Source organism: Palaemon carinicauda, chromosome 39, assembly GCF_036898095.1.
Source record: "Palaemon carinicauda isolate YSFRI2023 chromosome 39, ASM3689809v2, whole genome shotgun sequence".
NCBI lineage: Eukaryota > Metazoa > Arthropoda > Malacostraca > Decapoda > Palaemonidae > Palaemon > Palaemon carinicauda.
In genome coordinates this window covers 33072493-33099319 of record NC_090763.1, presented here as the reverse complement: position 1 = coordinate 33099319, position 26827 = coordinate 33072493, and the positions used below count along the sequence as shown (strand labels likewise).

The following is a 26827-nucleotide window of genomic DNA, read 5'->3' as shown; positions in this document are numbered from 1 at the left end:
CAAAAGGTAAAGGCAAGTTTTGCTAAATCACTCAATTCAATAACTGTAGTAAAATGAGTTTAAAGGTAAAAGCGCAAGCTCTGCTATTTCACTCAAGTCGCTAAACTCAGTAGTTAACTTTACAATTAAATTGAATTCTGAGAAATGAAAAATATATAGCCTAAATATTCTGCCTCCAATTTAACGTGGCAACCACCTAACCATGAAAGGCCCAATGATCCGAAAACTTCGGCGTAAAGTAAACATAACCTTGGCTAATTAAGTAAAAACTGCCTCTAATCCAAAAAAACTTTCATATGGTAACACGCAAAGTTACAGCAGTGATAAATTATGAATAGTTTAAATACCAATCCACAGGGTTTATTAATTGGGAATCGAGCAAGGGAATATTTATACACGATAAACAAATTGACAGGGAATCACTTTAGAAGTCAGCATATCTTTCGTAATGACGTACCTTATCAATTCAATTCCTCGGAAATTTGGCGAAGATAGTGTCCTGATGTTACGACGCTTATGGCTGGTCTCGTCTTGTGCAGGATGGCGGAGAAAAGTGAGTTCAAGTTACTCCTCCATTATATGACTTCGACAAACTCTGGATATAATTAACTCCTGTAATATCCAGCCGTCCGTCCAGTACGAAAACCTTCTTTCAACTCCCCTTCTCTCTGCTGGCGATGTTTCCTTTAGAATTCGTATTACTGGAAAAAACAAGACCACCAGCAGATAGTTCCGAAAGGGTTGTTTAGTAGTTCACGCTTCAAAGGATTTACCGTCAAAACGAAAATATACAATATGCTGGGTTTCCCTTCAAGCGTAAACTACCCTTAATTATAATAATAATAATAATGCATAAGTTATCACTGGGTAACACAGGTTTACCCAGAAAGAAAATTAATAAACAATGGAATATATGATTTGCTAACCAAATACTGTAGCAACAACAAAAGGAACAACATTAATTAAACAGAATTTCCAACACTCCAGGGAAGGAGCTCGGATTTTCTAGGCTTCGAAAATCTGAGGAAGTTCTTAATTTATTTTAGGAGCATATCCTTAGTCCTTAATCCTGAAGCAACGGCAGCTGCTCTCTTTGGATACCTATAATTAGAGTCCACTGCAATAGTTTTCTTGGGTCTCACAGAGGGAGCAATGCCACTAATACAACCTTTATCCCTGAGCAAGGGTATAAGGCTGGTAACATGTCTTTTCACAACTTCACCAGACTTCCCTTTCAAAATCTGAGCATTGGTCACCTCTCCAAGGTCATTCTTTACCACCCCCTTAACAATCCCAAGTGGATAATTTAAGGCCTTAGTATGAGGATCCTTCAGCAAAACAATGTCTCCAGCTTCAATGATTTTATGGGTAACAGGCTTGTATCTGTCAGTCTTATCAACTGCTTGATTTATCAATGTCGTCAAAAATTCAGAATGATAAATTCTAATCAAGGTCTCTCTTACCTTCCTCAGCTTGCTGTAAATGTCCTCAATTATTCTTGAGGGTGAATCTTTCAAGTCATACTCCCCATCTAATTCAGGATCACACTGCAATTCGGGTATAATGTTAACAGAGGTTAACTCGTAGCCATGTATTAAAATTTCTGGAGTTATTGGGCTAGGTACAGATTCATCAGGCACATCCCTTAAACCATCCTTAAAGGCAATGGGACGACGATTTATAAGATGAGTTGCCTGAGATATAAGAAAGGCCATATCCCTTATGTCTAACACATTTGTTTTAATGGATTTGTTAATTAGATGTTTTACCATTTTTATGCAAATTTCCACTAAAGAACCCATTTGGCTACAACCCTTGTAATAATTTTTAAATTCAATAGGTTTAATTCCATTTTCTTCAAAGTATGACTGAGTATCAGGATCTTTTAAAAAATCTGCAATAACATTAGCCCCGGCAACAAGTTGTGTCCCCAAATCGCTTACTACAAATTGTGGTAAACCATGTTCAAAGGTATGTAGAGTGAATGATCTCAAAAATTCCTTGACTGACAAATCCAAGCATAATTTCAAATTAATGGCCCTTGTATACATACAGCTCATACACAGAATCCAAACCTTCACCTTACTACCCTGTTGCTTTACAAAATATGGTCCAAAATAATCAATATATACATAACTGAAGGGAATCTGGGAAGGACCCATCCTAAACTCCCGGTAAGGGGACTGATTTAACCGAATGGTATGCTCCTTGTACCTTTCACAGATGACACAATCTTTTACCACTCTTTTAACAGCTGAAAAACATTGTGGTATCCAGAACTTCTTGCGTAGCTCATTCAGAACAGAATAATAACCAGCATGTTTGAGTTTTATATGAAGACTCCTGATTATCAGTTCTGTCAAGGAACTTTTGTTAAACAGCAAGATTGGGAAGCAACACCTCTGTTTACCTTTCCACCTGTCAAACTTGCTTTTGACTCTGAGAATTCCATCTTTATCTGGGTAAACATTCAACTGTCTTACCAAATTTGGTATATCCTTAAGAAGTTTAGAATTGTATGCAAAATATTCCAAAACACTAGGAAACTGAATTTTTTGTTCTTTCAATATGATCATCTTCAGAGCTTTCACATAAAATCCTGTATCATTAGATTCAACGGGAACCTTCAGTTTTCTAGCTGTAACTGTAGCTTTCCACTTGGCAAAACACTGAGCAACCCTGGCATGCACTTTAACCATGAGAGAGAAACTAGAGTATCTGTTTGGAGAAACTAGATGCTCAGCAACGTCCTCCCTAAGGTCTTGTGCACAAACATTACTTAAAACATTCTCCTCTTTGAAGTCAAGGGTAGCCCTAGGGTTAGGAACTGTAACTCTCAAAATATCTTGACTGACTATAGACTGGTGGATATCAGGTTGAGGTCCGGAAAAATAGTTTGTATTAATTAACTGTTTATAGGACAAGGTTCTTGTTATGCAGTCTCCAGGATTGGCAGTTCCAGTGATGAAAGTAAAATTAACAGGAAACGTTTCACATAACTTATCTATTTGCTGTAGCCTGTTAAGAACAAATACAGACCTTTTCTGCATCTTATCCAGTTTATAGGAATATGAATTGATCCAAGAAAGAGCTACCAAACTATCAGAGTACAAATCCAAACTTTTTATTGCAATTGGAACGAGGCAATCAGGTCCTCCTAAATCTTTATACAAATCAATTAACAACTCCACACCCAAGCAAATGGCTTGTAACTCCAGGGAAGGGATGGACTTAGTATTAGACTGTCTGTTTATCAGCCTGTTTTTGGCTAATAAAAAAATTTTTTGGCCAGTATCAATGTTCTCTATATACAGAACAGCTCCATATATCATACTGCTAGCATCTACACAAGCAAGAAGTCTGTATTGTCCATCTCTTTCCCCAACAAATCTTTGAACAACAATTTCAGGCGTAGAATTAGCTTGCCTTGCAATGCATTTCCATTCTTTTAGCTTTTCCGCAGGTAAAATATCATCCCATCCTAATGACTTATCACACTGTAAACCATGCATAAATATCCTTGCCCTATTAAATACTGGACCATTGATATTATACAAATCAAAGTTTGAAGCAATGGACTTGAGGATGGACCTCTTCGTACTTGCCGAAGCTTCCAAAACAATGGGAAAAGTTGAAAGGGTATCCAACTCCCTATTCCATTTCAAACCTAAAAGTTTAACTTCTGTTAGTGTATTTTGATCCCAGTCTGAGTCAATGACTTCTTGAAGTGGCCCATCATTGGTGACAATTTGTTGCAATTCTATTCTATAAGGAGCAAATATATTTGTTAGCCGAGTATAGGCCCATTCCAAGGCATCCGAATTTTTGAAGGTATAAGCTCCATTATCCATATAAAACAACTGATAAAGCAATTTCTTCATATTTTTTACCTCTTGAGTATCATCATCCACATCCAAAACCAGTATCTTATAAAGACTCAACATCAAAATTGTTGGGCTACATCTTAAACCAAAACTCAATCTAAGATTCTTGTAACCAACTAAGGAAAAATCTTTCTTCTTCACACTTCTAACCCAAAGAAAAAGTAATTTATTCTGATCTGAAGGTCTAAGTGCTATCTGATTAAAAGCCTTTTTGAGATCAAAGCAAAATATCTTCGAACCAAATCGTAAGTGAAGTAAGGCTGAACTTAACTTTTGGTTTAACGACGGCCCTGGATGAATTGCCTGGTTATGGCTTACTGTCATGGGTTTTCTAGGGTCCGCCTCAAATATGTTTGATAGAAATACTACTCTGCATTTTGTAGTCTCTCGATCAAGTTTAAACACCCCCATGTGGTGTAAAAAACTATGTTCAGGATGTTCAGTTAGGTAATGCTTAAGGTTTGGGATCTTTTCAATTATTCCTAAATTTTCTTGTTCTTTAATGACTTCATCCATGAGTTTCAGATGCATCTCCCTTTTGCAAAGCTTCTTTAAATTTGACTTCAACACTGCTTCAGCTAGTTTATAATTTTTACTAAGTAAGTGTGACACCTTACTGTTCCATAGCAGAGGCATTGATATTCTTCCATCCTCATTAACAGTGGCATTGTTAAGTGCATATCTTACTAGAGAGTTATTGAGTTCCACAGATGTCTCATTCTCTTCCTTATCATAATTAAGGATCCTTTTGCAGTTATATTCCAACATTTGCTCGGTGGCCCTTTGTAGTGCTTGCTCATTTATGATCCCCGTTCTCATTTAAAACTAGAAAATTAGCTTCTACCACCATTTCCTCATGCTTCAATATAGATTCATCATTAAATTTACCTAATCCAAGGCCAATGGAATCAAGAGAGCCTACATCCAACTGAGCAACATCAGACTTGCAAGTAATGGAAGTTTCAACTGCATTTAAATCAGGAAGGCAATGTAAATTTTTTAACATTGTGTCAACATTACCAAGAAGCATCACTCCAAAGGAAGTTTGAAAGTATACTGAAGGACTATCCTGTCCAAACCTAACTGTTGACGCCATAGTGCAGTGAGCAGAGTTAGTGCCTAGGATGAAATCTATACTATTTAACTCATCCCCATTATTTAGCAACTGTTTATCTGCAAGGGTGTAACCCTTAGCAGAGAAATGGCTTGCCACCCTGAACAAATTAGGCAACTTCAAATTTATATTTATATAAGGTACACATAGGGCCTCCACCTTGCAAATTTCCTGACCAAATTTTAAATTCAGTTCCACAACCTTTGTATTATATGATTTAGCAGAGTTAAAACCATTAACAGTAAGACTCACATTTCTCCTCAAAACTTTGAACTGAATCTTCTTAACCGCTCTATCCGTAATAAAATTACACTGACAGCCCGAGTCTTGTAAACCTCTTATTTGGGTATGGTCCTCTAGCTGACAAGTGAAAGTTGGTAGAGCAGATCTATTACCATAGCACTGCAGAGCATCCACTGAAAATACTACCCCCGTGGAAACCTTTTCAGATTTCTCATTAACTAAATTGGAGTTTTTATTAAGACTTCTAGCATTGACTACCTCTTCTTTTGGGGAATCTTTTTTAATGCAGAGAAAGGTGAAATGCCAGCCATTACAACCTCTGCATTTCTTATGAAGTCTAAATTTGCACAAACCCGCAGAATGAGAGGAACTGGCACACTTAAGGCAACCTCCTATCTCTTTCAGCTTATCCACCTTTGCTTTATTACTATTATAAACCGGGCACTTGAAAACTTGGTGATCATCAGTTGCTCTGTCATAAGCACATAAAGAGCATTTCGCCTTAGTAGGCTGGCCTTCAACATTCACATTAGAGGCTAGATTAACAGTCTCTGAAGTTTTGGGAAACTTCTTAACTTTTGTATAAATTTTCTGAGATGCCATGCAATATCGTTCACATGCTTCAAAAATTTTATCATTAATTTCTGAAAGGGAGGGCCTCGTCTTATTGGTAATATTTACTAGCTGAGATTGGAAGGTGCTGTTCATTCCATTCCAAAAGAAATAGTTCAAAAAATCGTCCACTTCCATTTTCAACAACTTAACAGATTCCATGAAATTTTTCATCTGACCAACGTACGCAAATGGATCTGTTTGGTAAGGCATTTTCATATCTGTCAACTGTTTTATTAACGTAAACTTCTGAAACCTAGGGGATGCTAAAGCAGACCTTAAAATTAATTTTGCATCTTCATATGTCTGTTTGTCTGTTTCAAGTGAATCGAGTAGTATGGATGCACGACCTGACACTTGTTGCTTCAGCAGCAGTAATTTGTCTCTCTGAGTGTACTTGAAGGTTTTAATAACCTCTTCAAATTCAGAAAGAAATTTCTCTATATTTTCTCCCTCTACACTTTTAAATGCTGGTAAAGGAGCTGTAGGGCTTTTCAAAAGGCTTCTAGCTTCTTCAAGTACAGAATGGGGAGGAACTGAATCTTTAGTAGCCTCAAGGGTAGCTATAAAAAAGTTTATTTTATCCAAGTAGCTCTCACAAGCTTCAAATTCAATATTCAATTTGGATTCATCTTCCTCTTCTTCCCATAATAACTTAGCTATTTTAGAATTATAAACCTTCAGCTCTTCAGCAAATCCATGAAATTTAGAGATAAGTGATCGCCGTTCAACTTCTGAACCCAATTTACAATCTTCAATTTGATTGACATTCTTAGTCACTTGACTGCGGATGTATTTCCGAGAATTTATCAAAAGCGATAATTCTGACATCTTTGCTGATTGCTATTAAAACAATATTTCAGACAATCACAAATCAATCTATAGAGCAGATCTAACCCAACAGAGTTTAAATGTGCGGCGTCCCTGTATAACCTTCTATTATCTAATCTACCTGGACCCTCTACTCTGAACAAGTAATTCTTGAAACTCAACTTGTTAATAAATTTATTGAGATAACGCCTCATTAACTTGAATTCTTCCACGCATGGGCTATCAAACCGATTTCTCCTTTCATAAAATCGGATTTCAATTTGAGATGCAATTATACAAGATCTTGATAACCTGGATCTCAGAATCTTGTAAAATTCTTTGCAATTATTCTTTACCACTGACAAATCTACACGAGACTTCAAATCATTACCTCCTAAAATTACCAACAAATAATCGGGGTTATACGTGAAAACATCTTCTAGGAGAGCTAGATTATTCAAAAAATAATTAAATGTGGCACCAGGAAAACCAAGAAACTGAACATCAAAAGAGGTCTGTTCAATCAAAATTGTTGAGCTATTAACCCTAAGCTCCAAATCTCTAACATAAGAATGTCCTAGAATTGACACTTTCATGACAATACCAAAACCAAAATATAAACTAGGTAAAATTCAAGGACAACTTAAATTATAAACAAAATTTCAACACTGAAAAATTCGAAAAATTCTCGTACTTTCGTCATTCTCTCCGCCAATCCTACACTCAACGAGACCAACCAGCAACCAAATTTCTTACTCGTGCCCCACGTTGGGCGCCATCTTGAAAATTGTACGATGGAAGGAATAAAACAAGTCCATTAAAAAAGGTTCACTTTAATGAAATGTTGAGCTTTCATGTGAAGTTAAATTTAGAACTGGTTGCTGGTGGGCTTGTTGACGTAGAGAAGGATTTGCCTGTGTCAGAAGTAACTACAGGTATGCTGTCTTCCTTCTCCTACCCTCCTCGCTTTTCAAGAAACCCTGAGGACATAAACGAAATACTATTTTCAAAAGGTAAAGGCAAGTTTTGCTAAATCACTCAATTCAATAACTGTAGTAAAATGAGTTTAAAGGTAAAAGCGCAAGCTCTGCTATTTCACTCAAGTCGCTAAACTCAGTAGTTAACTTTACAATTAAATTGAATTCTGAGAAATGAAAAATATATAGCCTAAATATTCTGCCTCCAATTTAACGTGGCAACCACCTAACCATGAAAGGCCCAATGATCCGAAAACTTCGGCGTAAAGTAAACATAACCTTGGCTAATTAAGTAAAAACTGCCTCTAATCCAAAAAAACTTTCATATGGTAACACGCAAAGTTACAGCAGTGATAAATTATGAATAGTTTAAATACCAATCCACAGGGTTTATTAATTGGGAATCGAGCAAGGGAATATTTATACACGATAAACAAATTGACAGGGAATCACTTTAGAAGTCAGCATATCTTTCGTAATGACGTACCTTATCAATTCAATTCCTCGGAAATTTGGCGAAGATAGTGTCCTGATGTTACGACGCTTATGGCTGGTCTCGTCTTGTGCAGGATGGCGGAGAAAAGTGAGTTCAAGTTACTCCTCCATTATATGACTTCGACAAACTCTGGATATAATTAACTCCTGTAATATCCAGCCGTCCGTCCAGTACGAAAACCTTCTTTCAACTCCCCTTCTCTCTGCTGGCGATGTTTCCTTTAGAATTCGTATTACTGGAAAAAACAAGACCACCAGCAGATAGTTCCGAAAGGGTTGTTTAGTAGTTCACGCTTCAAAGGATTTACCGTCAAAACGAAAATATACAATATGCTGGGTTTCCCTTCAAGCGTAAACTACCCTTAATTATAATAATAATAATAATGCATAAGTTATCACTGGGTAACACAGGTTTACCCAGAAAGAAAATTAATAAACAATGGAATATATGATTTGCTAACCAAATACTGTAGCAACAACAAAAGGAACAACATTAATTAAACAGAATTTCCAACACTCCAGGGAAGGAGCTCGGATTTTCTAGGCTTCGAAAATCTGAGGAAGTTCTTAATTTATTTTAGGAGCATATCCTTAGTCCTTAATCCTGAAGCAACGGCAGCTGCTCTCTTTGGATACCTATAATTAGAGTCCACTGCAATAGTTTTCTTGGGTCTCACAGAGGGAGCAATGCCACTAATACAACCTTTATCCCTGAGCAAGGGTATAAGGCTGGTAACATGTCTTTTCACAACTTCACCAGACTTCCCTTTCAAAATCTGAGCATTGGTCACCTCTCCAAGGTCATTCTTTACCACCCCCTTAACAATCCCAAGTGGATAATTTAAGGCCTTAGTATGAGGATCCTTCAGCAAAACAATGTCTCCAGCTTCAATGATTTTATGGGTAACAGGCTTGTATCTGTCAGTCTTATCAACTGCTTGATTTATCAATGTCGTCAAAAATTCAGAATGATAAATTCTAATCAAGGTCTCTCTTACCTTCCTCAGCTTGCTGTAAATGTCCTCAATTATTCTTGAGGGTGAATCTTTCAAGTCATACTCCCCATCTAATTCAGGATCACACTGCAATTCGGGTATAATGTTAACAGAGGTTAACTCGTAGCCATGTATTAAAATTTCTGGAGTTATTGGGCTAGGTACAGATTCATCAGGCACATCCCTTAAACCATCCTTAAAGGCAATGGGACGACGATTTATAAGATGAGTTGCCTGAGATATAAGAAAGGCCATATCCCTTATGTCTAACACATTTGTTTTAATGGATTTGTTAATTAGATGTTTTACCATTTTTATGCAAATTTCCACTAAAGAACCCATTTGGCTACAACCCTTGTAATAATTTTTAAATTCAATAGGTTTAATTCCATTTTCTTCAAAGTATGACTGAGTATCAGGATCTTTTAAAAAATCTGCAATAACATTAGCCCCGGCAACAAGTTGTGTCCCCAAATCGCTTACTACAAATTGTGGTAAACCATGTTCAAAGGTATGTAGAGTGAATGATCTCAAAAATTCCTTGACTGACAAATCCAAGCATAATTTCAAATTAATGGCCCTTGTATACATACAGCTCATACACAGAATCCAAACCTTCACCTTACTACCCTGTTGCTTTACAAAATATGGTCCAAAATAATCAATATATACATAACTGAAGGGAATCTGGGAAGGACCCATCCTAAACTCCCGGTAAGGGGACTGATTTAACCGAATGGTATGCTCCTTGTACCTTTCACAGATGACACAATCTTTTACCACTCTTTTAACAGCTGAAAAACATTGTGGTATCCAGAACTTCTTGCGTAGCTCATTCAGAACAGAATAATAACCAGCATGTTTGAGTTTTATATGAAGACTCCTGATTATCAGTTCTGTCAAGGAACTTTTGTTAAACAGCAAGATTGGGAAGCAACACCTCTGTTTACCTTTCCACCTGTCAAACTTGCTTTTGACTCTGAGAATTCCATCTTTATCTGGGTAAACATTCAACTGTCTTACCAAATTTGGTATATCCTTAAGAAGTTTAGAATTGTATGCAAAATATTCCAAAACACTAGGAAACTGAATTTTTTGTTCTTTCAATATGATCATCTTCAGAGCTTTCACATAAAATCCTGTATCATTAGATTCAACGGGAACCTTCAGTTTTCTAGCTGTAACTGTAGCTTTCCACTTGGCAAAACACTGAGCAACCCTGGCATGCACTTTAACCATGAGAGAGAAACTAGAGTATCTGTTTGGAGAAACTAGATGCTCAGCAACGTCCTCCCTAAGGTCTTGTGCACAAACATTACTTAAAACATTCTCCTCTTTGAAGTCAAGGGTAGCCCTAGGGTTAGGAACTGTAACTCTCAAAATATCTTGACTGACTATAGACTGGTGGATATCAGGTTGAGGTCCGGAAAAATAGTTTGTATTAATTAACTGTTTATAGGACAAGGTTCTTGTTATGCAGTCTCCAGGATTGGCAGTTCCAGTGATGAAAGTAAAATTAACAGGAAACGTTTCACATAACTTATCTATTTGCTGTAGCCTGTTAAGAACAAATACAGACCTTTTCTGCATCTTATCCAGTTTATAGGAATATGAATTGATCCAAGAAAGAGCTACCAAACTATCAGAGTACAAATCCAAACTTTTTATTGCAATTGGAACGAGGCAATCAGGTCCTCCTAAATCTTTATACAAATCAATTAACAACTCCACACCCAAGCAAATGGCTTGTAACTCCAGGGAAGGGATGGACTTAGTATTAGACTGTCTGTTTATCAGCCTGTTTTTGGCTAATAAAAAAATTTTTTGGCCAGTATCAATGTTCTCTATATACAGAACAGCTCCATATATCATACTGCTAGCATCTACACAAGCAAGAAGTCTGTATTGTCCATCTCTTTCCCCAACAAATCTTTGAACAACAATTTCAGGCGTAGAATTAGCTTGCCTTGCAATGCATTTCCATTCTTTTAGCTTTTCCGCAGGTAAAATATCATCCCATCCTAATGACTTATCACACTGTAAACCATGCATAAATATCCTTGCCCTATTAAATACTGGACCATTGATATTATACAAATCAAAGTTTGAAGCAATGGACTTGAGGATGGACCTCTTCGTACTTGCCGAAGCTTCCAAAACAATGGGAAAAGTTGAAAGGGTATCCAACTCCCTATTCCATTTCAAACCTAAAAGTTTAACTTCTGTTAGTGTATTTTGATCCCAGTCTGAGTCAATGACTTCTTGAAGTGGCCCATCATTGGTGACAATTTGTTGCAATTCTATTCTATAAGGAGCAAATATATTTGTTAGCCGAGTATAGGCCCATTCCAAGGCATCCGAATTTTTGAAGGTATAAGCTCCATTATCCATATAAAACAACTGATAAAGCAATTTCTTCATATTTTTTACCTCTTGAGTATCATCATCCACATCCAAAACCAGTATCTTATAAAGACTCAACATCAAAATTGTTGGGCTACATCTTAAACCAAAACTCAATCTAAGATTCTTGTAACCAACTAAGGAAAAATCTTTCTTCTTCACACTTCTAACCCAAAGAAAAAGTAATTTATTCTGATCTGAAGGTCTAAGTGCTATCTGATTAAAAGCCTTTTTGAGATCAAAGCAAAATATCTTCGAACCAAATCGTAAGTGAAGTAAGGCTGAACTTAACTTTTGGTTTAACGACGGCCCTGGATGAATTGCCTGGTTATGGCTTACTGTCATGGGTTTTCTAGGGTCCGCCTCAAATATGTTTGATAGAAATACTACTCTGCATTTTGTAGTCTCTCGATCAAGTTTAAACACCCCCATGTGGTGTAAAAAACTATGTTCAGGATGTTCAGTTAGGTAATGCTTAAGGTTTGGGATCTTTTCAATTATTCCTAAATTTTCTTGTTCTTTAATGACTTCATCCATGAGTTTCAGATGCATCTCCCTTTTGCAAAGCTTCTTTAAATTTGACTTCAACACTGCTTCAGCTAGTTTATAATTTTTACTAAGTAAGTGTGACACCTTACTGTTCCATAGCAGAGGCATTGATATTCTTCCATCCTCATTAACAGTGGCATTGTTAAGTGCATATCTTACTAGAGAGTTATTGAGTTCCACAGATGTCTCATTCTCTTCCTTATCATAATTAAGGATCCTTTTGCAGTTATATTCCAACATTTGCTCGGTGGCCCTTTGTAGTGCTTGCTCATTTATGATCCCCGTTCTCATTTAAAACTAGAAAATTAGCTTCTACCACCATTTCCTCATGCTTCAATATAGATTCATCATTAAATTTACCTAATCCAAGGCCAATGGAATCAAGAGAGCCTACATCCAACTGAGCAACATCAGACTTGCAAGTAATGGAAGTTTCAACTGCATTTAAATCAGGAAGGCAATGTAAATTTTTTAACATTGTGTCAACATTACCAAGAAGCATCACTCCAAAGGAAGTTTGAAAGTATACTGAAGGACTATCCTGTCCAAACCTAACTGTTGACGCCATAGTGCAGTGAGCAGAGTTAGTGCCTAGGATGAAATCTATACTATTTAACTCATCCCCATTATTTAGCAACTGTTTATCTGCAAGGGTGTAACCCTTAGCAGAGAAATGGCTTGCCACCCTGAACAAATTAGGCAACTTCAAATTTATATTTATATAAGGTACACATAGGGCCTCCACCTTGCAAATTTCCTGACCAAATTTTAAATTCAGTTCCACAACCTTTGTATTATATGATTTAGCAGAGTTAAAACCATTAACAGTAAGACTCACATTTCTCCTCAAAACTTTGAACTGAATCTTCTTAACCGCTCTATCCGTAATAAAATTACACTGACAGCCCGAGTCTTGTAAACCTCTTATTTGGGTATGGTCCTCTAGCTGACAAGTGAAAGTTGGTAGAGCAGATCTATTACCATAGCACTGCAGAGCATCCACTGAAAATACTACCCCCGTGGAAACCTTTTCAGATTTCTCATTAACTAAATTGGAGTTTTTATTAAGACTTCTAGCATTGACTACCTCTTCTTTTGGGGAATCTTTTTTAATGCAGAGAAAGGTGAAATGCCAGCCATTACAACCTCTGCATTTCTTATGAAGTCTAAATTTGCACAAACCCGCAGAATGAGAGGAACTGGCACACTTAAGGCAACCTCCTATCTCTTTCAGCTTATCCACCTTTGCTTTATTACTATTATAAACCGGGCACTTGAAAACTTGGTGATCATCAGTTGCTCTGTCATAAGCACATAAAGAGCATTTCGCCTTAGTAGGCTGGCCTTCAACATTCACATTAGAGGCTAGATTAACAGTCTCTGAAGTTTTGGGAAACTTCTTAACTTTTGTATAAATTTTCTGAGATGCCATGCAATATCGTTCACATGCTTCAAAAATTTTATCATTAATTTCTGAAAGGGAGGGCCTCGTCTTATTGGTAATATTTACTAGCTGAGATTGGAAGGTGCTGTTCATTCCATTCCAAAAGAAATAGTTCAAAAAATCGTCCACTTCCATTTTCAACAACTTAACAGATTCCATGAAATTTTTCATCTGACCAACGTACGCAAATGGATCTGTTTGGTAAGGCATTTTCATATCTGTCAACTGTTTTATTAACGTAAACTTCTGAAACCTAGGGGATGCTAAAGCAGACCTTAAAATTAATTTTGCATCTTCATATGTCTGTTTGTCTGTTTCAAGTGAATCGAGTAGTATGGATGCACGACCTGACACTTGTTGCTTCAGCAGCAGTAATTTGTCTCTCTGAGTGTACTTGAAGGTTTTAATAACCTCTTCAAATTCAGAAAGAAATTTCTCTATATTTTCTCCCTCTACACTTTTAAATGCTGGTAAAGGAGCTGTAGGGCTTTTCAAAAGGCTTCTAGCTTCTTCAAGTACAGAATGGGGAGGAACTGAATCTTTAGTAGCCTCAAGGGTAGCTATAAAAAAGTTTATTTTATCCAAGTAGCTCTCACAAGCTTCAAATTCAATATTCAATTTGGATTCATCTTCCTCTTCTTCCCATAATAACTTAGCTATTTTAGAATTATAAACCTTCAGCTCTTCAGCAAATCCATGAAATTTAGAGATAAGTGATCGCCGTTCAACTTCTGAACCCAATTTACAATCTTCAATTTGATTGACATTCTTAGTCACTTGACTGCGGATGTATTTCCGAGAATTTATCAAAAGCGATAATTCTGACATCTTTGCTGATTGCTATTAAAACAATATTTCAGACAATCACAAATCAATCTATAGAGCAGATCTAACCCAACAGAGTTTAAATGTGCGGCGTCCCTGTATAACCTTCTATTATCTAATCTACCTGGACCCTCTACTCTGAACAAGTAATTCTTGAAACTCAACTTGTTAATAAATTTATTGAGATAACGCCTCATTAACTTGAATTCTTCCACGCATGGGCTATCAAACCGATTTCTCCTTTCATAAAATCGGATTTCAATTTGAGATGCAATTATACAAGATCTTGATAACCTGGATCTCAGAATCTTGTAAAATTCTTTGCAATTATTCTTTACCACTGACAAATCTACACGAGACTTCAAATCATTACCTCCTAAAATTACCAACAAATAATCGGGGTTATACGTGAAAACATCTTCTAGGAGAGCTAGATTATTCAAAAAATAATTAAATGTGGCACCAGGAAAACCAAGAAACTGAACATCAAAAGAGGTCTGTTCAATCAAAATTGTTGAGCTATTAACCCTAAGCTCCAAATCTCTAACATAAGAATGTCCTAGAATTGACACTTTCATGACAATACCAAAACCAAAATATAAACTAGGTAAAATTCAAGGACAACTTAAATTATAAACAAAATTTCAACACTGAAAAATTCGAAAAATTCTCGTACTTTCGTCATTCTCTCCGCCAATCCTACACTCAACGAGACCAACCAGCAACCAAATTTCTTACTCGTGCCCCACGTTGGGCGCCATCTTGAAAATTGTACGATGGAAGGAATAAAACAAGTCCATTAAAAAAGGTTCACTTTAATGAAATGTTGAGCTTTCATGTGAAGTTAAATTTAGAACTGGTTGCTGGTGGGCTTGTTGACGTAGAGAAGGATTTGCCTGTGTCAGAAGTAACTACAGGTATGCTGTCTTCCTTCTCCTACCCTCCTCGCTTTTCAAGAAACCCTGAGGACATAAACGAAATACTATTTTCAAAAGGTAAAGGCAAGTTTTGCTAAATCACTCAATTCAATAACTGTAGTAAAATGAGTTTAAAGGTAAAAGCGCAAGCTCTGCTATTTCACTCAAGTCGCTAAACTCAGTAGTTAACTTTACAATTAAATTGAATTCTGAGAAATGAAAAATATATAGCCTAAATATTCTGCCTCCAATTTAACGTGGCAACCACCTAACCATGAAAGGCCCAATGATCCGAAAACTTCGGCGTAAAGTAAACATAACCTTGGCTAATTAAGTAAAAACTGCCTCTAATCCAAAAAAACTTTCATATGGTAACACGCAAAGTTACAGCAGTGATAAATTATGAATAGTTTAAATACCAATCCACAGGGTTTATTAATTGGGAATCGAGCAAGGGAATATTTATACACGATAAACAAATTGACAGGGAATCACTTTAGAAGTCAGCATATCTTTCGTAATGACGTACCTTATCAATTCAATTCCTCGGAAATTTGGCGAAGATAGTGTCCTGATGTTACGACGCTTATGGCTGGTCTCGTCTTGTGCAGGATGGCGGAGAAAAGTGAGTTCAAGTTACTCCTCCATTATATGACTTCGACAAACTCTGGATATAATTAACTCCTGTAATATCCAGCCGTCCGTCCAGTACGAAAACCTTCTTTCAACTCCCCTTCTCTCTGCTGGCGATGTTTCCTTTAGAATTCGTATTACTGGAAAAAACAAGACCACCAGCAGATAGTTCCGAAAGGGTTGTTTAGTAGTTCACGCTTCAAAGGATTTACCGTCAAAACGAAAATATACAATATGCTGGGTTTCCCTTCAAGCGTAAACTACCCTTAATTATAATAATAATAATAATGCATAAGTTATCACTGGGTAACACAGGTTTACCCAGAAAGAAAATTAATAAACAATGGAATATATGATTTGGTAACCAAATACTGTAGAAACAACAAAAGGAACAACATTAATTAAACAGAATTTCCAACACCAGCAGGTATAGAAAGGGTAAAGTTGGTGCAGTGAAATCCCATATTCGAATAGACAGAGCAAGAGGCCTTTGATCCAAGGACTTTCCTTATAAGTTGATTTAAGGGACTGCAGTAGGTCTATGCTTCCTTTTAAAGGTAATTGCTTTGAGAAAAATGAATGTTTTTGTCGTGAAACTGATTTAAAATTTCTGCTTGAGGGATAATTTCCCAAGGTGTATTAATTCAGTTTATTCGCCTCCCAATTAGAACAGCTAATAGGAGAAATGAAGTTTTTGTTGTTGGATGGAAAAGGAAGAAAATAATTAAACTGGGAACATCTTGGATGTAATTTCGAACTGGGACCAGAAATAGAATATCAGGGATCCTTTTTCTTTTTATTTAGGATGCGCAAAGGAATATTTATTTCATAAAGGAGGTAGGTTAATCTTAATGGCAGAGCAGACTGACTCATCTTTCATTTCAAGAATTTTTTTTTACATATGCAGTATATATGTGGATATCGGTTTCGTGTGAAATTAAAGGATGATTTGATTATTGTTTTTTATATTAAGTAACAACATTAATTAGTATGTGATTTGCAGTAGAGATATCTATTATGTTCACTTATATAATTGATTAAAGAAACCGTCGAATCAAGTGAACATTTGATACATTTTAGGCAAGTCTTCTTTTTATGTATTAGTTGAAATTGTCCTGATATTTCAAAATTGATTTCAGAGTTTTCTTTCGTCAACACTTTTTTTATAATAATTTCAAAGCTTCCTTTTATTTTGTTAAGTGATTATGGATTCCCAATACATTATTGCATTTTACTTTTACTGCCATAACCTTCGTATTGAAGTGTAATTCCATGGTTCCATATAATAGCTGAAACATCCGACGGCACCAGAAATCGGTTTGAAAATATAGTTCCAGTATTCGTCTTTTCCTAACCCATAAATAGAGTTGTTTTAAGTAATTTCGCACTCGTGTATATATATATATATATATATATATTATATATATATATATATATATATATATATATATATATATATATATATATATATATATATATATATATATATATATATATATATATATATATATACATATATAAATAAACACACGACAAATACAGGCGTTTATAGTCCACTGCAGGACGAAGGCTTAAGACATGTCAGTTCACATATCGGGTTTTGCTAGTTTTCATCACTACGTTGGCCAGTGCGGTTTGGTGAAACCAACCTAGTATAGGTGACCCTTACTAATACAGCTTTACTGATCATGTCAATACGCAAACCCTTTCATCATGTTAGGTTATCCAAACTTAGAAAAGTTGAAAGATTATTTAGACTGTCAGAGTTATAATCCTGATTCAATATGGCTTTTAGATCAGAGTTATGTGCTCGGGCGCCATCCCTTTAAGCACTCGCATTAAAAAGCCCGTCTTGCTTCCACAGCTTGAACAAGTATCCCAGTTTGAGCGATTCTTATATTTAACGATCTAAGGAAAAATCTATTTGTCAATCCAGTTTACAGAAGAAGAGTCCCTACTCTTTTCTCTACCCGTGTGTTCCAGTGTCCGCTTAGAAAAAACTTACCTTAACAAAAACATATTCATTTGATCTGTCAGAAAAGAAGGTTTCTCTAGATTCGTGGAATTACGTTTTTTTTTTTTTTTTTGCTTCACAGAAGTTTTTTCTTTTGCTAATAGTGTTATCTTCTTTAATTTCTGCTCAGTCGAGAACATCAGTCATTAATCAGAACATGCAAGAGGCCAAGTGCAAATGGAAGCTTTGATGTGGATATAGGTGGTAGTGATGCCAATTGATTGTGCTCTCAGTTCCTTTGAGAGAGAGAGAGAGAGAGAGAGAGAGAGAGAGAGAGAGAGAGAGAGAGAGAGAGAGAGAGAGAGAGAGAGAGAGAGAGAGAGAGAATTGTCGTAATATTTTAATGGCATCACCTCACAAATAATTATTGAGTTTTCAAGATATTATTTTTTTGGTAGTGGCTTTGTAATTTTCGTCTTTTCAAATCCGGTTATTTATGTGATTTGAAATACCGAGTCCGTCTCTCTCTCTCTCTCTCTCTCTCTCTCTCTCTCTCTCTCTCTCTCTCTCTCTCTCTCTCTCTCTCTCTCTCTCTCCTTAACTAATGAAAATGGAACTTCAGGGAATTCCGACAGATTGCTAAGCAGGAACGTTTCCAATTGGAGCTCTATACATGAAGGAAATGTATGCAACTCCCTTTGAGTAGTAGAATAGGAATTGCATTGAATTTTGGTTTGGTGTAATGGAAAATGATGTAATGTTTTTTGGGTGGGAGGTCACAGAGACCTCTATGATTGGCCATTAAGTTAAAGTCTCCCTTTAGCCGCCCTTATTTTAGCTCTATTTCAATTTAACATTTTATTTCTTATAATGGAATTTTATGGGTATTTATTACAGAAAAAAAAGTGCTGAGGCTTTGGTTTACCAGCATTAAGAAAACTTGAATGAAATTTCTATCTTTATTGTTGTTCACTCACTTTTTAGAAGACCCAACTTTACGCTTATCATTGTTTAGTATAGCTTGATAGGCGAGGAACACGGGAGAGAGCTATTATCAATTTAACGTTTTGAATGTTTAAGATTTCTATTTTACAATGTACCAACGAAGTGAAATTAAAGTAAGCGATCTCCCCTACAAGAACGCCTAAACAATAAAAGCAACAAAGCTGAAGAACGGGCTATGGATATTTAGAACCAAGACATTTTTTTTTTCCATTAGATAATGGGTAATCAGATCATGAATAGTCGTAGATAATATGCAGTGGATTATCTTCTCAGACGCGTTCATTGTTGACGAAATTATTCTCTTTGGGACTGCTTTCAAGAGGAGACGGATATGATGAAAGAAAAGTGCCCCTTTTCTCATATATCTTTTCCTCATACAATAGCACTGCTGTTTATATAACACTTAATGAAGTGTATTTTCGCTTATCTAAGAAAATCGACCTGTCTGAGTTGCCATATATACTATCGGGGAAAGCCATGCGTTATATTCTATACTAGTGTAAACGACCCGTCAAAATGACGGCTAAATATTTAGATGGTTTTTTTTATATAGTTTTTTATATGTATTCAAGTAAGCAATTGGTTAAGAAATTGTTCGCTCAGAATTAATATATATTATCTCCTATTCAGTTATAATGATACACAAGTTAAATTGTAATAGCAGAGATTGGACCATTTAAGCTTTTATCCCAAGTGCTTTTTTTCTTGGAAAAAAAAAACAATGTTAGAGATTGTCTCTAAGCCTTTCATGTTTTTTGTTTTCAAAAATGTTTGTATATTTTCCTTCGTTTTCCAAGATTTTATTTTAAAACTCCTTTTCTGATCAGTTTACCGATAGTTTCCATTAGTGACCCACAGCTTTCTCTCGCCTTCTCTTCCTTTCATTTTCTCTGACGAAAAGAAGCCCATAATATATATATTTTCATTTTAGGGATATGAGGTGAAACGGTGCCGGGGGCGGGGGAGGCTTTTTCAATTCACTGATCACATCCGTCTTTGCATTATCTATTAGCTCCCAAAAAGTAGCTTCATGGAAACACTCTTGAAGGATGGTGTCTTGCGTCGAGATAGAAGATCGACTACATCTAGTGTTTACTTGAACGCCCAGCCATTTTTCATCACCTGGCGATATTGTGGGATTTAAGCCTGAGCGCTCATAGAAATTCAATCTAGTATGGGTGACTGACTAGTACAGCTTCGACAATCATATATATATATATATATATATATATATATATATATATATATATATATATATATATATATATATATATATATATATATATATATATATATATATATATATATATGTGTGTGTGTGTGTGTGTGTGTGTGTGTGTGTGTGTGTGTGTGTATATATATATATATATATATATATATATATATATATATATATATATATATATATATATATATATATATATATATATATATATATATAATAGCTTAAATATCGTAGTATATGTCTAATAAAAGAAATAGAATAGAGCGTAAAGGAATAGCCTCAAGAATTTATGAAGTAAAAGTTGATGATGATGATGATGGAGCAGCAAGAAAACGATGTACAGACAGAGAGCGAAAATGTTATTTAATCATTCTCTTAAATCCCTGAAGTGTGAGAAGACTTTATTGATGTTATAAGAATAAAAACTTCAAGTAAATAATAAGGAGAATGTTATACAATATTTTGAGTCAGTAGACATTAATTTTATATTTTTTATTAGTTTTAATAACAAAACAAGTTTTACTTTTACATAAAAGTAATATTGATTATATCTATCAATATTTGCTTCTATAAATAATAATCTACTGTACGAAATTATATGTTAAAAGTAGGGAAGGAAGTCTTGTATCAATCACTTCCGAGCGAATTTCTTCCGAAGTTCCAAAGGAATTCTTGAAGAACTTGTCCGGACACTTAAGGCGGAATTAGAGAAATGTGAAGTAAAAAAGATTTTAAACTTGACCCAGTTAAGTATTCATTAAAATTACAATTGGGCATCGTTCTGAAAAATATTTTTAGTTTCTTATATCAAAAGTAATTCTTATTCTAAAAATAAGCGTATAAAAATGCAATGATGTCTAATTTCTTATAAATTTACATAATGACCTCAGAAATTTTTAGTTGAAAAAATTATTCTGATTTGAACGTTCCAAAATCCTCTCCGTCTTCAGGGATATGATATGATGATTAAATACTCTTTTCTTTACTGCGTTTCATTCTACCTCGAGGCGTCATTGACCCTGGCAGTTATGACGCCGCCTAGTGTCAATGACCTTTGTAACTGCGACGCTAGGCAACCTAATCAATCTTTAAATATGATCATATGATAAAACCATTGATATAGGGTCTCTCTCTCTCTCTCTCTCTCTCTCTCTCTCTCTCTCTCTCTCTCTCTCTCTCTCTCTCTCAAACCACACACGAATTCAAAACTGAATGACTTAGTATAGTTAGCCTCTCCTCTGATGTCGCTCACAGTAACCATGACGACGGATATTTTGTGCCTCCTCCTCCTCTTCTTCCTTCTCCTCTTCCTCCTCCTCCTTTGATATAGGTATGGCTTCTCTTGAATAAGAAGACCCTCTTAATGAGACCAGTATCCAAAGCATTTAAGCGAACGTTTCCTGCTGCTCCGGTGAGGAATACGTTGAACTCCTTCGCTTTGTCTTGCTGGGAAAGTTGGAAGGATGATGCCAAGGAGTATCCTATGAGATATATCTCCTATATAATATAAAGCAAGTGTCTGGCTATATGCTGCATATATATATATATATATATATATATATATATATATATATATATATATATATATATATATATATATATATATATATATATATACTGTATATATATACATATATAAATATATATATATATATATATATATATATATATATATATATATATATATATATATATATATATATATATATATATATTATACATATATATATATATATATATATATATATATATATATATATATATATATATATATGTGTGTGTGTATATATATATATATATATATATATATATATATATATATATATACGTATATATATATATATATATATATATATATATATATATATATATATATATATATATATATTTATATATATATACGTATATATATATATATATATATATATATATATATATATATATATATACGTATATATATATATATATATATATATATATATATATATATATATATATATATATATATATATCAATTACCTGTCTCTGTGTTATTCCCATAAAAACAGAAAAAGAGAAATTTGGATGCGAGAGCAAACTAAAGTAGAGAATATTCTAACAATATGTAAGGAAAAAAAATGGACATATGCAGGACATATAATGAGAATGACAGACAATAGATGGACATTAAGAATAACAGAATGGATGCCTAAAGAAAGAAGCAAGGGAAGGAAGAGAAGACGAAGGATCGACGAACTAAAGAAGTTTTGTCTGCGTGGACTGGCACAAAAAGATCATAAACAGACGCAAGTTGAAGGACATGTCAAAGGCCTTTTCTTTGCAATGGACAAGTATCGGCTGATGATGATGATGGTGAGTGTATATATATATATATATATATATATATATATATATATATATATATATATATATATATATATATATATATATATATATATATATGTGTGTGTGTGTGTGTGTGTGTGTGTATACAGTGTATCTATGTATAATCATATATACACATACACACACACACACACACACATATATATATATATATATATATATATATGTATATATATATATATATATATATATATATATATATATATATATATATATATATATATATATAAAATATCTCAAGAATTGCCCAAACAGGCGTGTTGTAGTTCGTGAAGGGGGAAGGGATGGGAAGAGTTGAATCACTGTGTGCGTATGGGTCATATGTAAATATTCAGTCATAATTTTGACGGGTTGCGTATACTAGTTTGAAACACAACAACACTATTTTGCTCTTTTAACGGCTTCTTATCTTCAATGGTATAAGGCTCTCCCTTTCTTGATTTTAGGAAGGTTGGAGGGAGGTCCTTGCCGAATCCTTTATCTTAGGTATTAAAGGAAAAGAGGAAGGACTTTTATATATATATATATATATATATATATATATATATATATATATATATATATATATATATATATATATATATATATATATATATATATATATATATATATATATAAAGACGAATCTGTGAAATTCACCTTCCTCAAACTAAAAAGGCAATTTTCTTTCTAGAAACTACAATATTTTTTCTGAATATATTTAATTCTAATTGTTCATTGCTACTTATATTTAGTTTAGTGTGAAATAAATTTCCCCAGCATTAGGTGTTTTATGTACTGCGCAGAATACTGGTCAGCAAGAAAGTGAAAATGGAAGATTAAAATACCAATATGAATTATTATGATTATTATTATTATTATTATTATTATTATTATTATTATTATTATTATTATTATTATTATTATTATTATTATTAGTTAGCTAAGCTACAACTCTAGCTGAAAAAGCAGGATGCTGTAAGCCCAATGGCTCCAATATGATAAAAATATCCCAGCGAGGAATTAAAATGAATAAATTGTGAGAGTTGTGAAGAACAATTAAATTGAAAAAATTTACAATTGTTATAAAAAGGCTAGAGAAATAAAATAGGAAATAATATAAAAAATCTAATAAAAAAAAAGAGAAAAAAAAGGAAAGGAATAGGATGTAGTAATGATCGTAGTAAGATCACCTAAGAGCATAGGATGGCCTGTTGTAGGATTCAGGAACCTCTATTTGGTTGCTCTTAAGAGGCATAGGATTTCCTCTGTACAGCACAGGGGTAAGATGATAGGATGCCTATTCCGGGTTGGAGTGTCCTCCATATATCATAGACTAGACAGGGCGAGTGCGCACCTCCTCCCGGAGTGAGGAGCTTGTGAAGGGTGTGAGTAGCCTAATGTCCTAATTCATGAATGTAGATGTGTGTTGTACATCAAGGTAAATGAACTCTATATTCATGAGTATTCCACAAAAACCTATACTCAGCATATTGTTGTAGTAAGATTGCATTTTGATAGCCAGGGGAGTTAGATGCCTTTGGGCGCTTGAGTTCACAAGTCCCTCACCTGAGAGGATAGTTGTGTAGGGTGTAATTACAAACGAACCTTTTGTAATAAATGAAGAAAATCCATATTCCGACACCTCATTATCCGTCTACATGGGTCATATATATATATATATATATATATATATATATATATATATATATATATATATATATATATATATATATACAGGCACACACACACACACACACACACACACACACACATATATATATATATATATATATATATATATATATATATATATATACATATATATATATATATATATATATATATATATATATATATATATATATATATATTTATATATATATATATATATATATATATATATATATATATATATATATATATATATATATATATATATATATATATATATATATATATATATATATATATATATATATATATATATATATATATATATATATATATATATATATATATATATACTGTATATATATATATATATATATAAATACACACTCACAATCGTTTTAGTATCAAATACATTTCTATAAAACTCCAGAACTGAGTAAACGCCAAACAAGGCTTTAACAAAAATGAAAATTGATGACCAGTAAGAGACCCAGTTGTTAGAAAGTGGGTCCCTGGATATCTCCGGGAAGTAGGCTACAGGAAGAGGGCTCCTCCTCTCCCAAATTGAGGACCCGGCACCTTCAAAATCCTTTGCAATCGATTCTTCCTTTACATATCCTTTTTTTTTTTTTTTTATTATTATTCTAAAGACGGAATGTATAGATCCAATCAGCGGAGATAACTCCACCCCTTTCCTCATTGAGAACCAATCAGCGAAGGGAGGAGGCGGAGTCACCATTATTAGCGCGATCAATTTCAATAAGTACCAAAGTTTTGTTATTACGTGGTGGTAATTCTCATCTATTGTTGAGAAGGTATTGAATGATTTTGGGATAGTAATGCCGACTCCGCCTCTTCCCTGCGCTGATTGGTTTTCTATAAGGAAAGGGGCGGAGTTACTCTTGGTTCCCCACGGTGATTGGCTCTATACAAGTTTATGGGCGGAGTTAAGTGCTCACAAAAACCAATAGGCAAACGTTACATGGAAAGGACGAAATTTTCAAAGAAAACCTAGAGAAGCCTGGGGACATCCTTCGGGAATTCCAACTAAAAAATGGAAGCAGGTAAGAAGACCTCAATCCATAAGATGTGAGAATAAAATGTGAGAATAAAACTTATATCATTGGTTTATATATATATATATATATATATATATATATATATATATATATATATATATATATATATATATATATATATATATATATATATATATACATATATACATATATATATATATATATATATATATATATATATATATATATATATATATATATATATATATATATATATATATATATATATGTGTGTGCGTGTGTGTTTGTACGTGTGTGCGTATAGCAGACAGACCAGGGCACACTCTGCCCATTGAGATACTACCTGTAGTGTTTTCGTCTTGGTTATGGCTACATTTTCCTTTGCCTACATATAAACCAGATAGTTTGGCCTATTCCTTCCACATTCGACACTCTACTAATACACCTGACAACACAGATTACCAGACGACCAAACAATTATATATATATATATATATATATATATATATATATATATATATATATATATATATATATATATATATATATATATATATATATATATATATATATTATAATGTATGTGTGTGTTAAGCCTAACAATGTAAATTAGCTATTTACAGAAGTAGGCAAGAATTTCGATTATTTATGTTAATAGGCTAATTTAGTTGCCTATATCTATACATAGACACTGATTGCCTAATGATGTAAAATCAGTTTTATCTTCCTTATAAATATTTTATTTCTAATTTTAAAAGATTAATTATCATTTAACTAAACACTGTTTTATTTACTTTTTTTTTCAGATCTTTCAAGATTATTTGTTACAAAATCATAATGATATTAATAATTCATTAAACAGTATAATGGGAACACTTTACGATACAAGTATTTGAATCAGAAATTTTGTAATAATTGTATAATATCCATAATAGTATAATATCCATAATTGATAGCAGGCAGTCTCCTCAGTTTGACAGAAGCAATGGTGATCTGCCTAGTAATAAAGGTGTTATCCTCAATATTGATTAACGAAAGGCTTTACACAACTGGTAACCAAAGCGGGAAGATTAAAGGCAAACTATCAAGAGGGGAATTTGAGCCAATAACCCATAAAGGATTGGAGGATCATCATTTCCCTAACAATGTTGAACTCTCTGTCAGGGAAATTTTCTGGGGCCAAAGTATTCGTGATGGACAAGGATTGACAACATGTAATTGCAGGGGAAACTGCTTAGAGACATGTTCATGGTTCAAGAAAGGCTTACATTGCAATAGGGCTTATCATAGCAAGCATGCTATAAATAACTGCAAAAATATTAACGATTAGAAATGTTATACATTGATAAAAAAAAAACTTAGCTTAATGTCCACCAACTATCATTATCTAGAAAACTAATTGCCATCCAGTGACCTTCAACTAAGGCCTATTATACTATCAATTCTGAGTATTATACCATTACTTCTTAAAAGAATGTTTTGTATCAAAGTTTTCATTATATACTGTTTAATGAATTATCATTATCATTATGATTGTGTAATTAATAATCTTTTAACAACTGTAATATATATATATATATATATATATATATATATATATATATATATATATATATATAAATATATATATATATATATATATATATATATATATATATATATAT

The 26827-nt window shown here is 33.8% G+C and overlaps 2 protein-coding genes across 2 annotated transcripts; both read right to left on the bottom strand.

The window, feature by feature from the left end:
• Positions 1 to 1037: 1037 nt before the first annotated feature.
• Positions 1038 to 7652, bottom strand: LOC137631349 (uncharacterized). Its single transcript, XM_068363123.1, is given in 4 exon segments — positions 1038 to 1399; positions 2411 to 2498; positions 3720 to 4688; positions 4690 to 7652. Coding segments are annotated over 4 exon segments (3414 nt in total). The 5' UTR covers positions 6685 to 7652.
• A 1055-nt stretch (positions 7653 to 8707) lies between these two features.
• On the bottom strand, positions 8708 to 15322 carry LOC137631348 (uncharacterized). The gene is given in 4 exon segments (XM_068363122.1): positions 8708 to 9069; positions 10081 to 10168; positions 11390 to 12358; positions 12360 to 15322. Coding segments are annotated over 4 exon segments (3414 nt in total). The 5' UTR covers positions 14355 to 15322.
• Between the last annotated feature and the right edge of the window lie 11505 nt (positions 15323 to 26827).